We start from the raw sequence: 13,051 nt of genomic DNA on the forward strand, positions 1-13,051 counted from the left end.
GACCATAACTTATGTAGTAACTCAGACACCTAGGATATTACACTTGGTACGTGGGATTATTAGTGAATGGCTGTTACATGGATCGATTTACTTATCCCTCATCTGTTGCATGGTTTAATGGAAGGCCCAAGAGTGTTCTTTATAAGCAGCACTGTCTATTTGGGGATGTTTGTTTACCCAAATCATTTTATCCTGAGGAATCAAAAACTTAATTCCACTTTTTTATTATTCAACATTTTATACATAATAAATACAAACTTTTTACAGCCACTGTAAAGAAAGCACATCTGCACAGAGGTGCGCCCTCCAAGCCTGGCCCTGTGCACTGTGGTGCTGGATTACATGTTCTGGAGGGAGGGCTTCTTTTTAAAAAGGAGGCATTTCTTTTTACAACTTTGTTTTTTAAAATAAAATTAGCAGCTCTTTCAAGGAATATTTTAAAATATAACAAAAGATTTCAAATAACCCTCTGAGAGTGTGGAAAACCCAAAGTCGAGGACAATTTGGCTAGCCAAAGAGCATATGAACAATTGATTTAAGCACTTACTGTGAAAAATTTTAACAACATGCCAGTAAACTTTTAAATCTTAAAAAAAATCCAACAGCACCTTTCTAATTTTTAAACTTAACAATAAGTTTGATAAACACAAGAAGACCTTGAGTAGATCAATAGGTTAAGAAATACAACAAAATAAAACCAAATCACAGAGATGTTTCATCAATGGGTATTATCACTGAAGTGATCACAATTTCTTCAACTTTGACCTTACTCTTGGTCAAAAATCCCATAGGGATATTTGGCGAACATTTCAAGTTTTAGAGATTTCCTAGGAGGGATCAGAGCATACAACTTATTGGATTAAATTCTGCAAATTTGATTTCTTAAAAAAAGAAAAAAGCAACTGGCAACTGTCTCTTAGTCCCTAGGTAATGCCTTCCCGACACACTCTAGGAGGTGGAAGATGTCTACCCTGGGACATCTGGTACGTGTTCTGACAAGCTGCCACAGGCTCTCTAGCCTGCTGAGAGAGCCACTCCTGGATCCCGTGACATGAAGAACTTGCCTTTTCATTGTCACTTTGCCCTTGTGCAGTGTGTTTAGTCCTTTAGTCCTTTTTCACAGGAAGCTGGTTTCTTCCATGAGCCCACAGGTTCTTCCTCCCAGGGAATGGCAAGCCAGTGGGATCTGGGAAGCTGCATTTTCCACGGTGGGTGGCAGCTGGTATGGACCAGCCACAACCTGGCTGTCTGGGCCAGTGCATTGTCTTGGGAATAAAATAATGCTAGGGGTCTCCCTTCTAAGAAAAGCTCAACAATGCAATAAGTGTCCTCAACTTATCTAGGCATTCAGAAGAGTTACATGCTGCAAAAATCAAGATGAAAAATACCCAAATACAAAAAGAACATTAAATCGGCTCATTTCAGACCTGGAAGCTCCATTTCTGTTTTAGCCGTAGCCTCCTTTCTATTAGTCTATGTGATGGACAAGATGTGGCCACACCTTCAGCCCCTCCATATTAGCTCCACTAATACTAAATGAATGGCATAAATATTAATACGAAAGACACTGTTATTGTTTTAAATCTGTTAGTTGTGGAAGAGATGTGCATTAATGCAGTTGGCGCTAAACTCAGGGCAGTTCACTTTTTTCTAATATTTTTACTTTCTCTTTCTGGGCACTAACTGCTGTGAGGAGCCAGTCTCTCCTGAAATCTCTCCCTTTGTTCCCTTTTGTAGTCAACACGATCTGATTAATACTTCATTGGATGAGCAAATGCCACTTGAAGAAAGATGAAAACTTTTGCCCCATCTTTGTGGCCACAGTAATATACTGTATGTATGATCAGCATCTCTGTGACTGTGCCCTGGAATGAGGACTGGTCTTGAGTCTAATATAAAAATGGGCTACTGGCTGCCCCTCTCTGCTTCTAGGACCTGCTGGGATTTGTGCTATGACAGGAGAGATGACGTAGAAAATGACAACAAAAAAGGCACAAAATATCCATAAATGTAGGAGGAGTCCACCAGGCCACCCAGTCATATACAATCCTCCTCATTTTTGCTCTGTTCAAGAGTCATCATCATGCAAAGGTGCCTTAAAAACAAGACTGGCCAAACTCCAAGCCTGGCCTTGATTGTAGCAGTCACGGACAGGCCAACCTGTCGTCACACCAGAGTGATTTCCACATCCTCGATCTTCTCTGCAGGCCTTCGGTGGTTCTGCGTAGGTGGAGGGGGAGCTGCCCGGACCTGCGCGGGGAAACAATTACACAGGTTGTGTGGCAGTTTGAGACTGTCCGTACCCCAGAAACCGTGTTCTTAAGGCTGGCCCATTCCCGTGGGTGTGACCCTCCCGCGGGCAGGACCTTCTGATCAGGTCACTTCAAGAAGGCATGGCCCTGGGTGGGTCTCGAGCGTCTTACTGAAGTCCTTTATGAACAGGATGAACACAGAGCGCGGCAGAGAGAAGCCACCGAAGCCAGACCCTTAAAGCAAGGAGGCCTGAAGAGGAGGGAGAGGCAGCAGACGCCGCCACGTGCCTTGCCGTTTGACAGGAGTCCGGGATGGTCGGCAGCAGGTGTTCGGGGAGAAAGTATTGCCAGATGATGCCTTGACTTGGACATTTTCACAGCCTCAGAACTGTAAACCTCTAAGTCAACAGTTCCTATTGTAAAAGCCAACCCATTTCTGATATACTGCAATTTGGCAGTCTAGCACACAAACAGATTTTCAGTCGGCTTCTTAGTACTCAAAGCACCCCCAACCCTATTACCCATGTAATTGAGTGTGTGGGCACCCCAGGGATCTCAGAAATGCTCTGCGCACATATTTTCAAACTAATCTTCACTATGTCCCACACTAAGAAGGAGTTGTGATGAAATGTTACATCCATGAATCAGGTTCTTGCCTAGGCTTTATGCTTAAAGGCCATGGGCAGAAGAGTTACTATAGCCTAAAAGCCACCTCCAAATCAAAGGCCTGGAAACAAAAGAGAACAATATTAGGAAATTCTTCAGTATCTTGGGAGAGAGTTATAAGAGGTAAGGCTATAGAGGAAGGCTGGCATTAAGCTGTGAAGGGCCTTGTTAAGTCGTGTTACAATATCTGAGCTTTATTCTGAAGGCAGAGTTGTCTTTGGTGGATTTTAAGCTAAGGAGCAAGCAATACCAGATCTGTGAAAAGGTGACTGGGCTAACAGCTTAGAGGAAAGATCAGAAGTGGGCAATGACTGCTTGAGGGAGGCAGGGTTAGGGAGGCACCAAGAATCCAGAGCATTGGCGAGATGCGGGTTCCATCCACTACGACAGGCAACATGGGAGAAGCAGCACGTCTGGGAGGGACGATAAGGAGCTCATTTTTATTGGGTTTTGGGGTCTGGGACACAGAAGTTGAGATGTCCACAAGTGAGAAGCTGAGGGAAGAGATTAGAGTGGCAGTTATAAATCTGGGAATTGTTGGTATGAGATCACACAGGAGTGAGTTCAGTGACAAGAGAAGCAGGCCAGGGATGGAACCCTGAGAAGCACTGGCACCTAACAGATGGACAGAGGAAGAGAAGCCTGCAAAGCTCAATGAAAAGGAAGGGCTGGAGAGGTAGAAAACAAATCAGCAAAGTGTGGTAGAACAAACTGGTCTGTTTCTCTTTATTACTGTTACCCACTAGTCTTATCTACCTTCATTTCTTAATTGGTCCACTGTTTCAGCTTTCGAACTGGCTCCCCCTGTCCACTCTACCACCTTCAGCTCATTCTCTATTTAGCTGCCATAGAAATCTTTCATTTTTTCAAAAAATTTCTCTTCCCTTCCTCGCCCCCCCCCCCCCCCGCCCCCCGTTGTCTGCTCTCAGTGTCCATTTGCTGTGTGTTCTTCTGTGTTGGCCTGTATTCTTGCCAGCGGCACTTGGAATCTGTGTCTTTTTTTGTTCCATCATCTTGCTGCATCAGCTCTTTGTGTGTGCGGCGCCATTCCTAGGCAGGCTGCACTTTCTTTCCCACTGGGTGGCTCTCCTTATGGGGCACACTTCTTGCACGTGGGGCTCCCCTATGCGGGGGACACCCCTGCGTGGCATGGCACTCCTTTCGCGCATCAGCACTGCGCGTGGGCCAGCTCATCACATGGGTCAGGAGGTCCTCGGTTTGAACCTTGGACCTCCCATATGGTAGGTGGATGCCCTATCTGTTGGGCCAAATCCGCTTCCCAGCAATCTTTTAAAAATGCAAAACTGGTCATATCACTATCCTGCTTAAACCCTTTCAAAAATGTGATGGTTAATTTTACATATCAGCTTGGATGGTTATGGTGTCCAGTTGTTTGGTCAAGAAAGCACTGGCTAGATTGTTACAGTGAGGGTATTTTGTAGATAGATTTGCATCTATAACCAGTTGATTGCATCTACAGTTGATTGCATCTATAATCAATAAAGGAAATTACCCCTAGCAATGTGGGGAGACTCCTCATCCAATAAATTAGAGGTCTTAAAATCAAAAATTGAGTATTTCAGAATCCGAAAGAATTTCTGCCTCAACTTCTAACAGTCAGCTTCCCCTGGGAAATTAGGTCTTTTGAGACTAAAAAATTACCTTTATCAGAGTTTTCAGCTTGTGACCTATTCTAGGGAATTTGGACTTGCCAGCCTCTACTGTCCTGCAAGCCAATTCCATAGTATGTATGTATGTATCATTGGTTCTTCTTTTCTGGAGAACCCAATATAAATGTCTTACTATCACACTTAGTATAAAGAACCAAGTCCTCAACAGAGCCTATAATGCCTTATCTTCCTCTTCAACTTCATGAAATAATTGTGCAAAATAATTGCTTCTCCTGCTAGAATGAACATAAGCTCTGTGAGGCAGTCTGGCTCTGTCACTTCTCTATCCCCTCAAGCTTGACACTGAGCAGGCACTCAATACCTGTCTGTTGAATGAATGAAGCCAAAAGAGCCAGTGGTTCAAGGAAGGGGGTCAAATGTTGATAAGGGGGTCAGGGAAATAAAACTGCAAAGTATCCTCTAGATTAGTAATATGAAAATTATGGTTTTGGAGAGGGCCATTTCATAGTGTAGGGGTGGGACAGAATCTAGATCACAATAGAATGAGGAGTGAATAGAGGTAATTATTTCTAAGGGTATATTCTCCAGGAGACCAGAAGCTCTTTGAATACATGAAGTATATCTGATTTCACCCCAATCTCCCTCAAAGAGGCAAATACAGGCCTGGCAAATAAGTTCTCATTAAATACTTGCTTTAAAAAAGTGCTTCTGTTTCTAATAATTTTAATGCTTATAGAGCTTGTTATGATTTAAATATATTGTCACAGCTATCATCCTGTATGATTCTCACCACAGCTCAATGAGAACAGTTCCAGGATAGAACAGACTTTTTAAGATGAGTTGATTTTTACAGCCTTTCTTCTTAAGAGCTAATCCTATCTTCTCAAAAGCATTTCACCCTCACTGGGGGGAATCAGTTAGAACACGGGGGCCATAGGGAAACACTGATTTCTAATTTCAATTTAGAAGAACTAGGCATTATATCACCCTGCCAGGTAAGAGACTTACAGGTCGCAGTTTGCCATATGAGGTTTCAAGAGTATGCCTTGATGCCTGTGAGAATCCTGGAGATTCGGAATGCAAGCTGTTTTCTAAGGGAGAGAACCAAAGAAACTCATTTTATTTGTGTGGCTGAGCAATAAAAATACTAATGCAGATCTGTTTGCCCTTAGGGTAAACATGTGAATTTCTGAGATGAAAATGTGTTTAGACCCATGCCTAGCAGAAAGCTTACCGTTCGCTGAAGGAGACCGGGGGAAGTACTGGGAACTCCTCTTATCCGGACTGGGGTAAGGGCTGCTGGGGGGCTGGTCATATAAAGGCAGTGGAGGCAAGGAACCGTGAGGCTTGGGGGAGGGAGAAATCTGCAGAAGAGGCAAGAGGGTTACAAAGTGCTCATCTCCCCAGGAAGGAAGCTATCTGGGGGATTCTCCCACTACTCTGGACAAACTGCTTTTCCTTGGAGCTACGTTAAGGCTGCTAATTTGTTCTCATTGTTAGACACAAATGAGCCTAGAACCACCACCCAAGGCCACACTTTTTGTATTGCATTTAACTCTTTCCTCTTACAGATCAAATTATAATACTGATTTTTAAAATAATCAGTAACTGATTACAACTATAATCTGATTATAAACATAACTGATTACTAGTAACTGATGGATAAACAGTTATCACTGTCAAACCATTCTATATGGTTCTATTGAAAACAAAACAAATTAACAAGTCAATTCAGTTAAGTCAGTGAAGAATAGAAAAGGGGACAAGTTGCACTTTTTGGTGAAAATAATAGGCTGAGTTTTAAAATTCTGCTGGTTTTGTAAATGCCAGACTAAGGGTTACCCATCACCACACAAACGAGATTGGCTGACACTTTCCTTATGGTTCTGCGCTTGCCAGGCCTGCTGTGACAGATCCTCAGAGAGGACAAGACAAACTGACGCTAACCGGGGTTTCTTGTGAAGGCAAGTTTTGCTATGATGACGTAATTTGGGGCCGCCTGAGTGTGTAATGGAGCTCTGGCTTATTAGCTCTGGCAGGACCTGAGCTAGACAGGGAGACTTTGATGGAGACAGAGAGCTACTGTTTTCACTACCTAAACTGACTACAGACAAAATACCTTCCTCTCTGGTTTCTTTCTTTCTCACCACCAAATGATTTTTTTTTTTTAAACCAAATGATTTTTTTATGTCATATACATTTTAGCATTTTGGTAAATGGGTTCGAAGAACAAAATGTGGGGCAAATGGAGGTGTAAAGGGCCATATTCCACAAGAGCTTGACTGGCAAATCTCTGCTTTCCCAAGCGGAGTTTTGCAGCAACGTGACAAGAGGATTAGAGTAATGAGGATGAACTTCAACCCAATTTTATGGGTTCAATAGACCCCTTGGGAATTATTTTTCTCATTCATCTTCTAATTCAGCTTCCTTTCCCTTTCACGTACCTGAATCTCTCTTATCCATGAAGTGTCACCATTTTCTGAGGCTGAAAGTTCTTCCACTAGCACCGATGGGAAAACTCCAATTCGCCCATTAAATTCCCCTTCCCAGAAGCCATCGTCGTCTTGGTTTTCTTTGTTCAAGATACGAATGATTGCTCCCTCAGGAAAAGATAATTCATCATCTGTCTGGCCCTCGTAGTCATAAAGTGCTTTCACAAAACAGACTAGAAGTAAGAGAGAGAAAAATCCAGTAAGAACATTGACAGCCAGGTTGCTTTGGCAACCACTCCTATGCTCCCATGACAACTAAAAGAGCATCATAAAGATTAGGATTAAATTTTTTTAATCACTGAAGACCAATTTCAGGGTTCTACTGTCCAGGACAGATGTGATCAAATAAAGAAAAGCACCCAGTTGTGCTTTTTAGTCCGTATTTATATTGTTTGGGTCAAGTGTGACCAAGTAAAGAGTGCCTTGTTTCAGTCTTTACCGCTGGCATCTCCGTTGAGGCTGCCTGAGACGAGCTCGGCTTCCGTGGAGTTGCTGGATGTGTGTGACCGACTGTCCAGAGCAGCCAGGGACTGCAGCATGCTCAGCAGGCTGTTCGAGGTGGGAAACTGTAGGTACTTTTCTGGCACATAACCCACTTGGCCAACTTTATTTCGAGCCTGGGTAAAAGACAGGTGACAAAACAGGTTTGCACACACAGTTTGGACAGGGCATAACAAGAATCAAAACAAACTCCTAAAAATGCCATGAGAAGGGGTGATATGAGCAAAGGAATATACCTTTACCCAGTCTTCCATATCTCCATCTTCAATAACTTCTAACACCTCATGTTCCTCAATGGTCAACTCATCTGGTTGAGAAGCCTGCAATGTAGGATGGTCATGGAAAAATTAAAAAGGTTAGATAAAGAACAGATGTGAGCTGATCATAATAAAAATGGATCAAAATATCAAAATGATTTTGAAAAACTTACTGAACACAAAAAATTTAAATGCCATAAAACCATCATAATGAGGCAAAATTTTATTTTGAAAACTAAACAAAATACGCAACGACAACGACTGGAGAAACTGAATACGCAAGAGGCAGTTAGATTTAGTGAAAACAGCACTGTGCTGGAAGTAGAAGACCTGGGTTCAAGCTCCAGCTTATGCATCTGTCAGTAAGTTATTCAACTTCTTGATGCCTCCATTTCTTCAAAATGATAATTGTGCCATTCCTTGGAGGTTGTGGGATTCAATGTGGGATGAATAAACACAAAAACATAATGAGTTGGAAAGCAGAGGAAGACACTGAATTAGAACTGCCACCAGAGGGCTAACATGGGTGTGCATGCTGTGAAAATGCAAAGAATTATGTACATGGATTAGATGAGAGATTGAGCAGCACCTAGGACTGATCCTGAATCACTATAAAACAGTGGCCAAGAGAAGAAAGTTGTGGGTAAGGAAATGAAATTAGTCAAAGTTTGGATCTACTATGCTCCAGTGGAACTCTGGAGACTAGGCTGACCCATGTGGGTGCTTCTGCACAAGTTGCCAACTGTGGTAGTTTTATTATTCCTGTCGGTGGGAGTCCACTAGTGTCAGACACCAATATATTTTCCTTCAGACTGCAGAACCTGAGAGTTACGTTCTCAGAGGCTTCGTTCACAGAGGCATTGCAGAGAGTCTCTTTGGCTTCACTCACATTACCTGTCGCATGTAACGAGCAAGGGCCTGCTGACATCTTAGCAGATCTCTAACATACAGTCTAAAAGCTTTCCCCAAGCTCCAGGATCAGATTTTTATTATAGTTTATTAAATCAACTAAGATCATATAGTTTTTCAAATCACACAATCTCAAAGTACAAAATGTCTCCAAATTACACAAGAAAATTAGTCACTTTCCTAATATGCATTTCCCATTTCATGAACTTTATCACATTTCATCAAAACCCAGATTCTAGATGTTGCCATAGCTTTTTGAGACAAATAGTATGGAAATGTGTGAACAATCACAGAAATACTCCAGGACCAGATTTTTAGGTAAATTACCTCTGATCTCAAAACATGAGGAAAAAATGCTCATTTACTTTCTTTTTTAAAGAGAATTTTATTGAAGTATAGCACTCATACATGAACATACATAAACAATAAGTGTATTGTAAAAGTTGTGAACTTATAAAACAAATATGCACATCATCATACAGGGCTCCCACATGTCAACCTACAGCGCTGTCAAAACTTTACTACTACATTTGGTGTATTTTTTCCTCAACTTAACTGATTATTAACACCCTGTATTAGTAGTATATATTGTTATACTTCATGAGAGAATATTCTCATATTCTGTTAACCACAGTCCGTCGTCCACCACTGGGTTCCCTGTGTTACACAGCCTCATGCTTTGTACAGCCCATTCAGTGTGTACACTCGGCGGCTCTCATTTTCATCATAGAGTTGTGCTGTCATTACCTCCGTCAATTTTTTAACTTTTTCATGACTCCAGAAGGAAAAATCCCATACCCTCTTATACCCTCCATTGTTGTCCCTTAGAATTGATATATCTTCTTTGCCATTGCTGCAAAAATATTGCAATTTTACTGTTAACTACTGTCCATGTTACATTAGTTGTAATTTTCCTATGTATCACCCTATTCTTAATACTCTGTAAAAGAAGAACCTTTTTATGTTTGTACTATTAACCAAAATCTTCATCCACCACCAAAATCACTGTTATACAGTCCCTAGGTTATTCTCTAGCTTCCTTTAAATTGACATTTACAGTCACAGACTACCCCTTTCAGCCACAATCACATTTATAAATCAGCAGTATTAGTCATATTCATTATAATGTATTATCATCAACTCTGCGGTCACCCCTCGGGCTGAAGTGTGGTTTGCTGGCCTGGCAGGGGAGCGGCCGCGGTAGGCCTAATTCCGCTGCCCCCATAATAGGGTGGTTGGTCGGGCCCACCGCCACCCCTGAAGGAAGCTCGGCATGGGCGCAGAGTGCCCTCGGGTCTCCCCTTCTCGGCAGCCATGCTTCCGCGGCCGCCCCTCCTCCCAGATGGCACCACCCGATGCCTTGTGGGGCGGCACCCTTCTTCTTCCTTCTCCCTGCGCAGGCGCAGGGCAGAAAATTCCAGTCTGCCCTTTTCCCCTCCCCCGACAGCAGCAACAGCCAGGCGTGGGCGGGAAAAATCCAGCCCGCCCTTTTCCCTTCCCCCGACAGCAGCAACAGCCAGGCGTGGGCGGGAAACTCAAGTCTGCCCTCCACCCCAGCAACAGCAGCCACCAATCCCTAAACCCTGCCCCTTCCCCCAGCAACAACGACAGCCAATCCCTAACCACCACCCCTCCCCCGTCCAGTACCGCCCACTGACCTTTCGCCGGCAACCAATCAGAACAGGGCGTGGCTTCGACCAATCAGCCTTCCCCAGCCCCTATAAAACTGTTGCCTCTCCCTCAATAAAGTTGGACTTGCGTGTTTACCTTGTCTCCGCGGTAGTTCTTCTGCCGTGTGCCCTCCAGTCCTGAGAGCCCCCGACAAGGGCCTGGCCTCCCTTGTCCCCAGTTCGTCGCCGGCTTCTCCGGGCGACCCCTTCGTCGCCTGCTTCTTCGGGCGACCCCTTCGTCGCCTGCTTCTCCGGGCGACCCCTTCGTCGCCGGCTTCGCCGGGCGACCCCGTCAGCCGAACCGCGCAACCCCTTGTGAGACCGACCCCTCGTCTGCTGCCGGACCGACCCCTCGTCCCAAGTGGGACCGACCCCTCGTCCCAAGCGGGACCGACCCCTCGTCCAGAGCTGGACCGACCCCTCGTCCGCAGCCAGACCCCACCTCTACCGACCGAGCAAGCCGCCGCAGAACTCTATCCATTTTCACACTTTAATAAAAACCTTATTAAAATTTTTACACACAGTAAGCATCAGTTCCCATTCTCAACCTACACCCTACCTCTTACTAACCTATACTCTAGAGTTTACCTCGGTGAGTTCACTCAAGAGTATTTAGTTCGTATTAGTGAGACCATACAAAATTTGCCCTTTTGTGTCTGGCTTATTCCACTCAACATAACATCCCCAAGGTTCATCCATGTTGTCATATGCATTCCAATTTCACTTCTTCATACATTTGAATAATAATCTATTGTATGTATGTATATACCACATTTTATTTATCTACTCTTAGGTTGATGGACATATTTTAGCAATTGTGAATAATGCTGCTATGAACATTGGTGTGCAAATGTCAGTTGACATCCTTGCTTTCAGTTCTTCTGAACAGATTCCTAGTAATAGGATTGCTGGATCATACAACAGTTTTATATTCAGCTTCTTGAGGTACTGCCAAACTGTCTTCAACAGAGGCTGCGCCATTTTACATTCCCACCAACAGTGACGGAGTGTTCCTATTTCTCCACATCCTCTCCAGCATCTGGAGTTTTCTGTTTTTTTAAAATAAAGGTCATTTTATAAGGTATGAAATGGTATCTCATTTCAGTTTGATCTGCTAATAGCTAGTGATGTTGAACATTTTCCGCATGCCTTTTGGTCATTTGTATTTCCTCTTTGGAGAAATGTATATTCAAGTCTTTTGCCCATTTTAAAATTGAGCTGCTTGTCTTTTCACCATTGAGGTGTATGATCTCTTTAGATAACATGGCTTTCAAACCCTTATCAGATATGTGGTTTCCAAATATTTTCTCCCATTGAGTATGCTGCCTTTATACTTTCTTTTTTTTTTTTTTACATGCCCCTCGTGGCTTTTTGCTTGCTGTCTGCTTTTTGTGTCCATCAACTGTGCGTTCCTCTTTGTCTGTAGTTATTATTTTATTTATTTACCCCCCCCTTGCAGCTTGCTTGCTGTCTGCTCTCTGTGTCCATTTGCTGTGTGTTCTTCTGTGTTTTTGTTTTTGTTTTTCTCCCTTTCTTTCGGTCGTGTCACCTTGCTGAGTCGGCTCTCTGTGGCACTTGCAGGCCGTCGGCACTCCGTGGCACCCCGGCCAGCAGCTCTCTGCAGCATGTGGGCAAGCCCTGGGATGTGAACCCACAGCCTCCCATATGGTAGACAGGAGCCCAACTGATTGGGACATAGCCGCGTCCCTCTTTTTTTTTAAGATATAATTTTTTTTTCATTTAAAAAAATTTATTGAAGTATATCACTTATACATAAATATACATAAACAATAAGTGTATAGTAATAGTTGTGAACTTACAAAACCAACATATATAACATTACACAGGACTCTCATAACTCACCCTATCACCAATACCTTGCACTGCTGTTAAACCTTTTTAACTCTTGATTAAAGAGCATTGTCAAAATATTACTACTAACCAAAGTATTTTCCCAACCCATCCTATATTATTATCTTTACATAATTTATATACGAACATACATAAACAATAAGTGTATAGTAAAAGTCGTGAACTTACAAAACAAATGTATGTAACATCACACGGGGTCCCTGCATTGTCATGAGACATTTGTTATAAATTATGAAAGAATATTGTCAAAATCTTACTAATTATAGCCCTTACCTTACATTTGGTGTATTTTTCCCCCAACCTACACTATTACTATTTTTAAAAAATATTTTTATGACAGAAGTTGTAAACTTATAAAACAATCATGCACACGTGCATAATTCCCAAACACCTATCTATCAACACACCACAGTGTGGTGGAACATTAGTTGCAGATAAGATAATATCATCTGATTGTTACCACGTCTATATTGTACATTTGACACACATTTTCCAGACTGCCCCATTATCAACAGTACATTTTTGGCATAAATACAAGAATATTACATTATTACTGCTAATGACAGTCCATAGGTCACTCCAGTTGTATTTTTCCCATGCTTCTCCACATTTCCACCACCCTGCAATAGTGATGTACATTTGTTCTAGCTAAAAAGGGACACTCTTCCATCTGTACAATCAACCACAATTCTCATCCACCTCTTGGTTTACTGTGCTATTTAGTTCCTAGATTATTATCTAGCATTCCGTCATTTGGCACTTACATACCTAGACTACCATTTTCAGCCACATCCCCATTTA

General features: G+C 42.7%; 1 protein-coding gene across 2 annotated transcripts in view; it reads right to left on the reverse strand.

Annotated features, from left to right (window-relative positions):
- Positions 1-208: 208 nt before the first annotated feature.
- The window catches only part of FCHSD2 (FCH and double SH3 domains 2), a 359,152-nt gene continuing 346,309 nt past the window's right edge, over positions 209-13,051 (reverse strand). For both annotated transcript variants that reach the window (XM_058305914.2, XM_071218257.1), the window contains 6 exons: positions 7,779-7,862; positions 7,481-7,658; positions 6,994-7,214; positions 5,784-5,913; positions 5,558-5,640; positions 209-2,250 (listed from right to left, as the gene is read on the reverse strand). In XM_058305914.2, the coding sequence (XP_058161897.1) occupies positions 2,167-2,250; positions 5,558-5,640; positions 5,784-5,913; positions 6,994-7,214; positions 7,481-7,658; positions 7,779-7,862 (780 nt within the window). In that variant the 3' untranslated portion in view covers positions 209-2,166. The remainder of the gene's footprint in view (positions 2,251-5,557; positions 5,641-5,783; positions 5,914-6,993; positions 7,215-7,480; positions 7,659-7,778; positions 7,863-13,051) is intronic.

Source organism: Dasypus novemcinctus, chromosome 10 (assembly GCF_030445035.2).
Source record: "Dasypus novemcinctus isolate mDasNov1 chromosome 10, mDasNov1.1.hap2, whole genome shotgun sequence".
NCBI classification, from domain to species: Eukaryota; Metazoa; Chordata; class Mammalia; order Cingulata; family Dasypodidae; genus Dasypus; species Dasypus novemcinctus.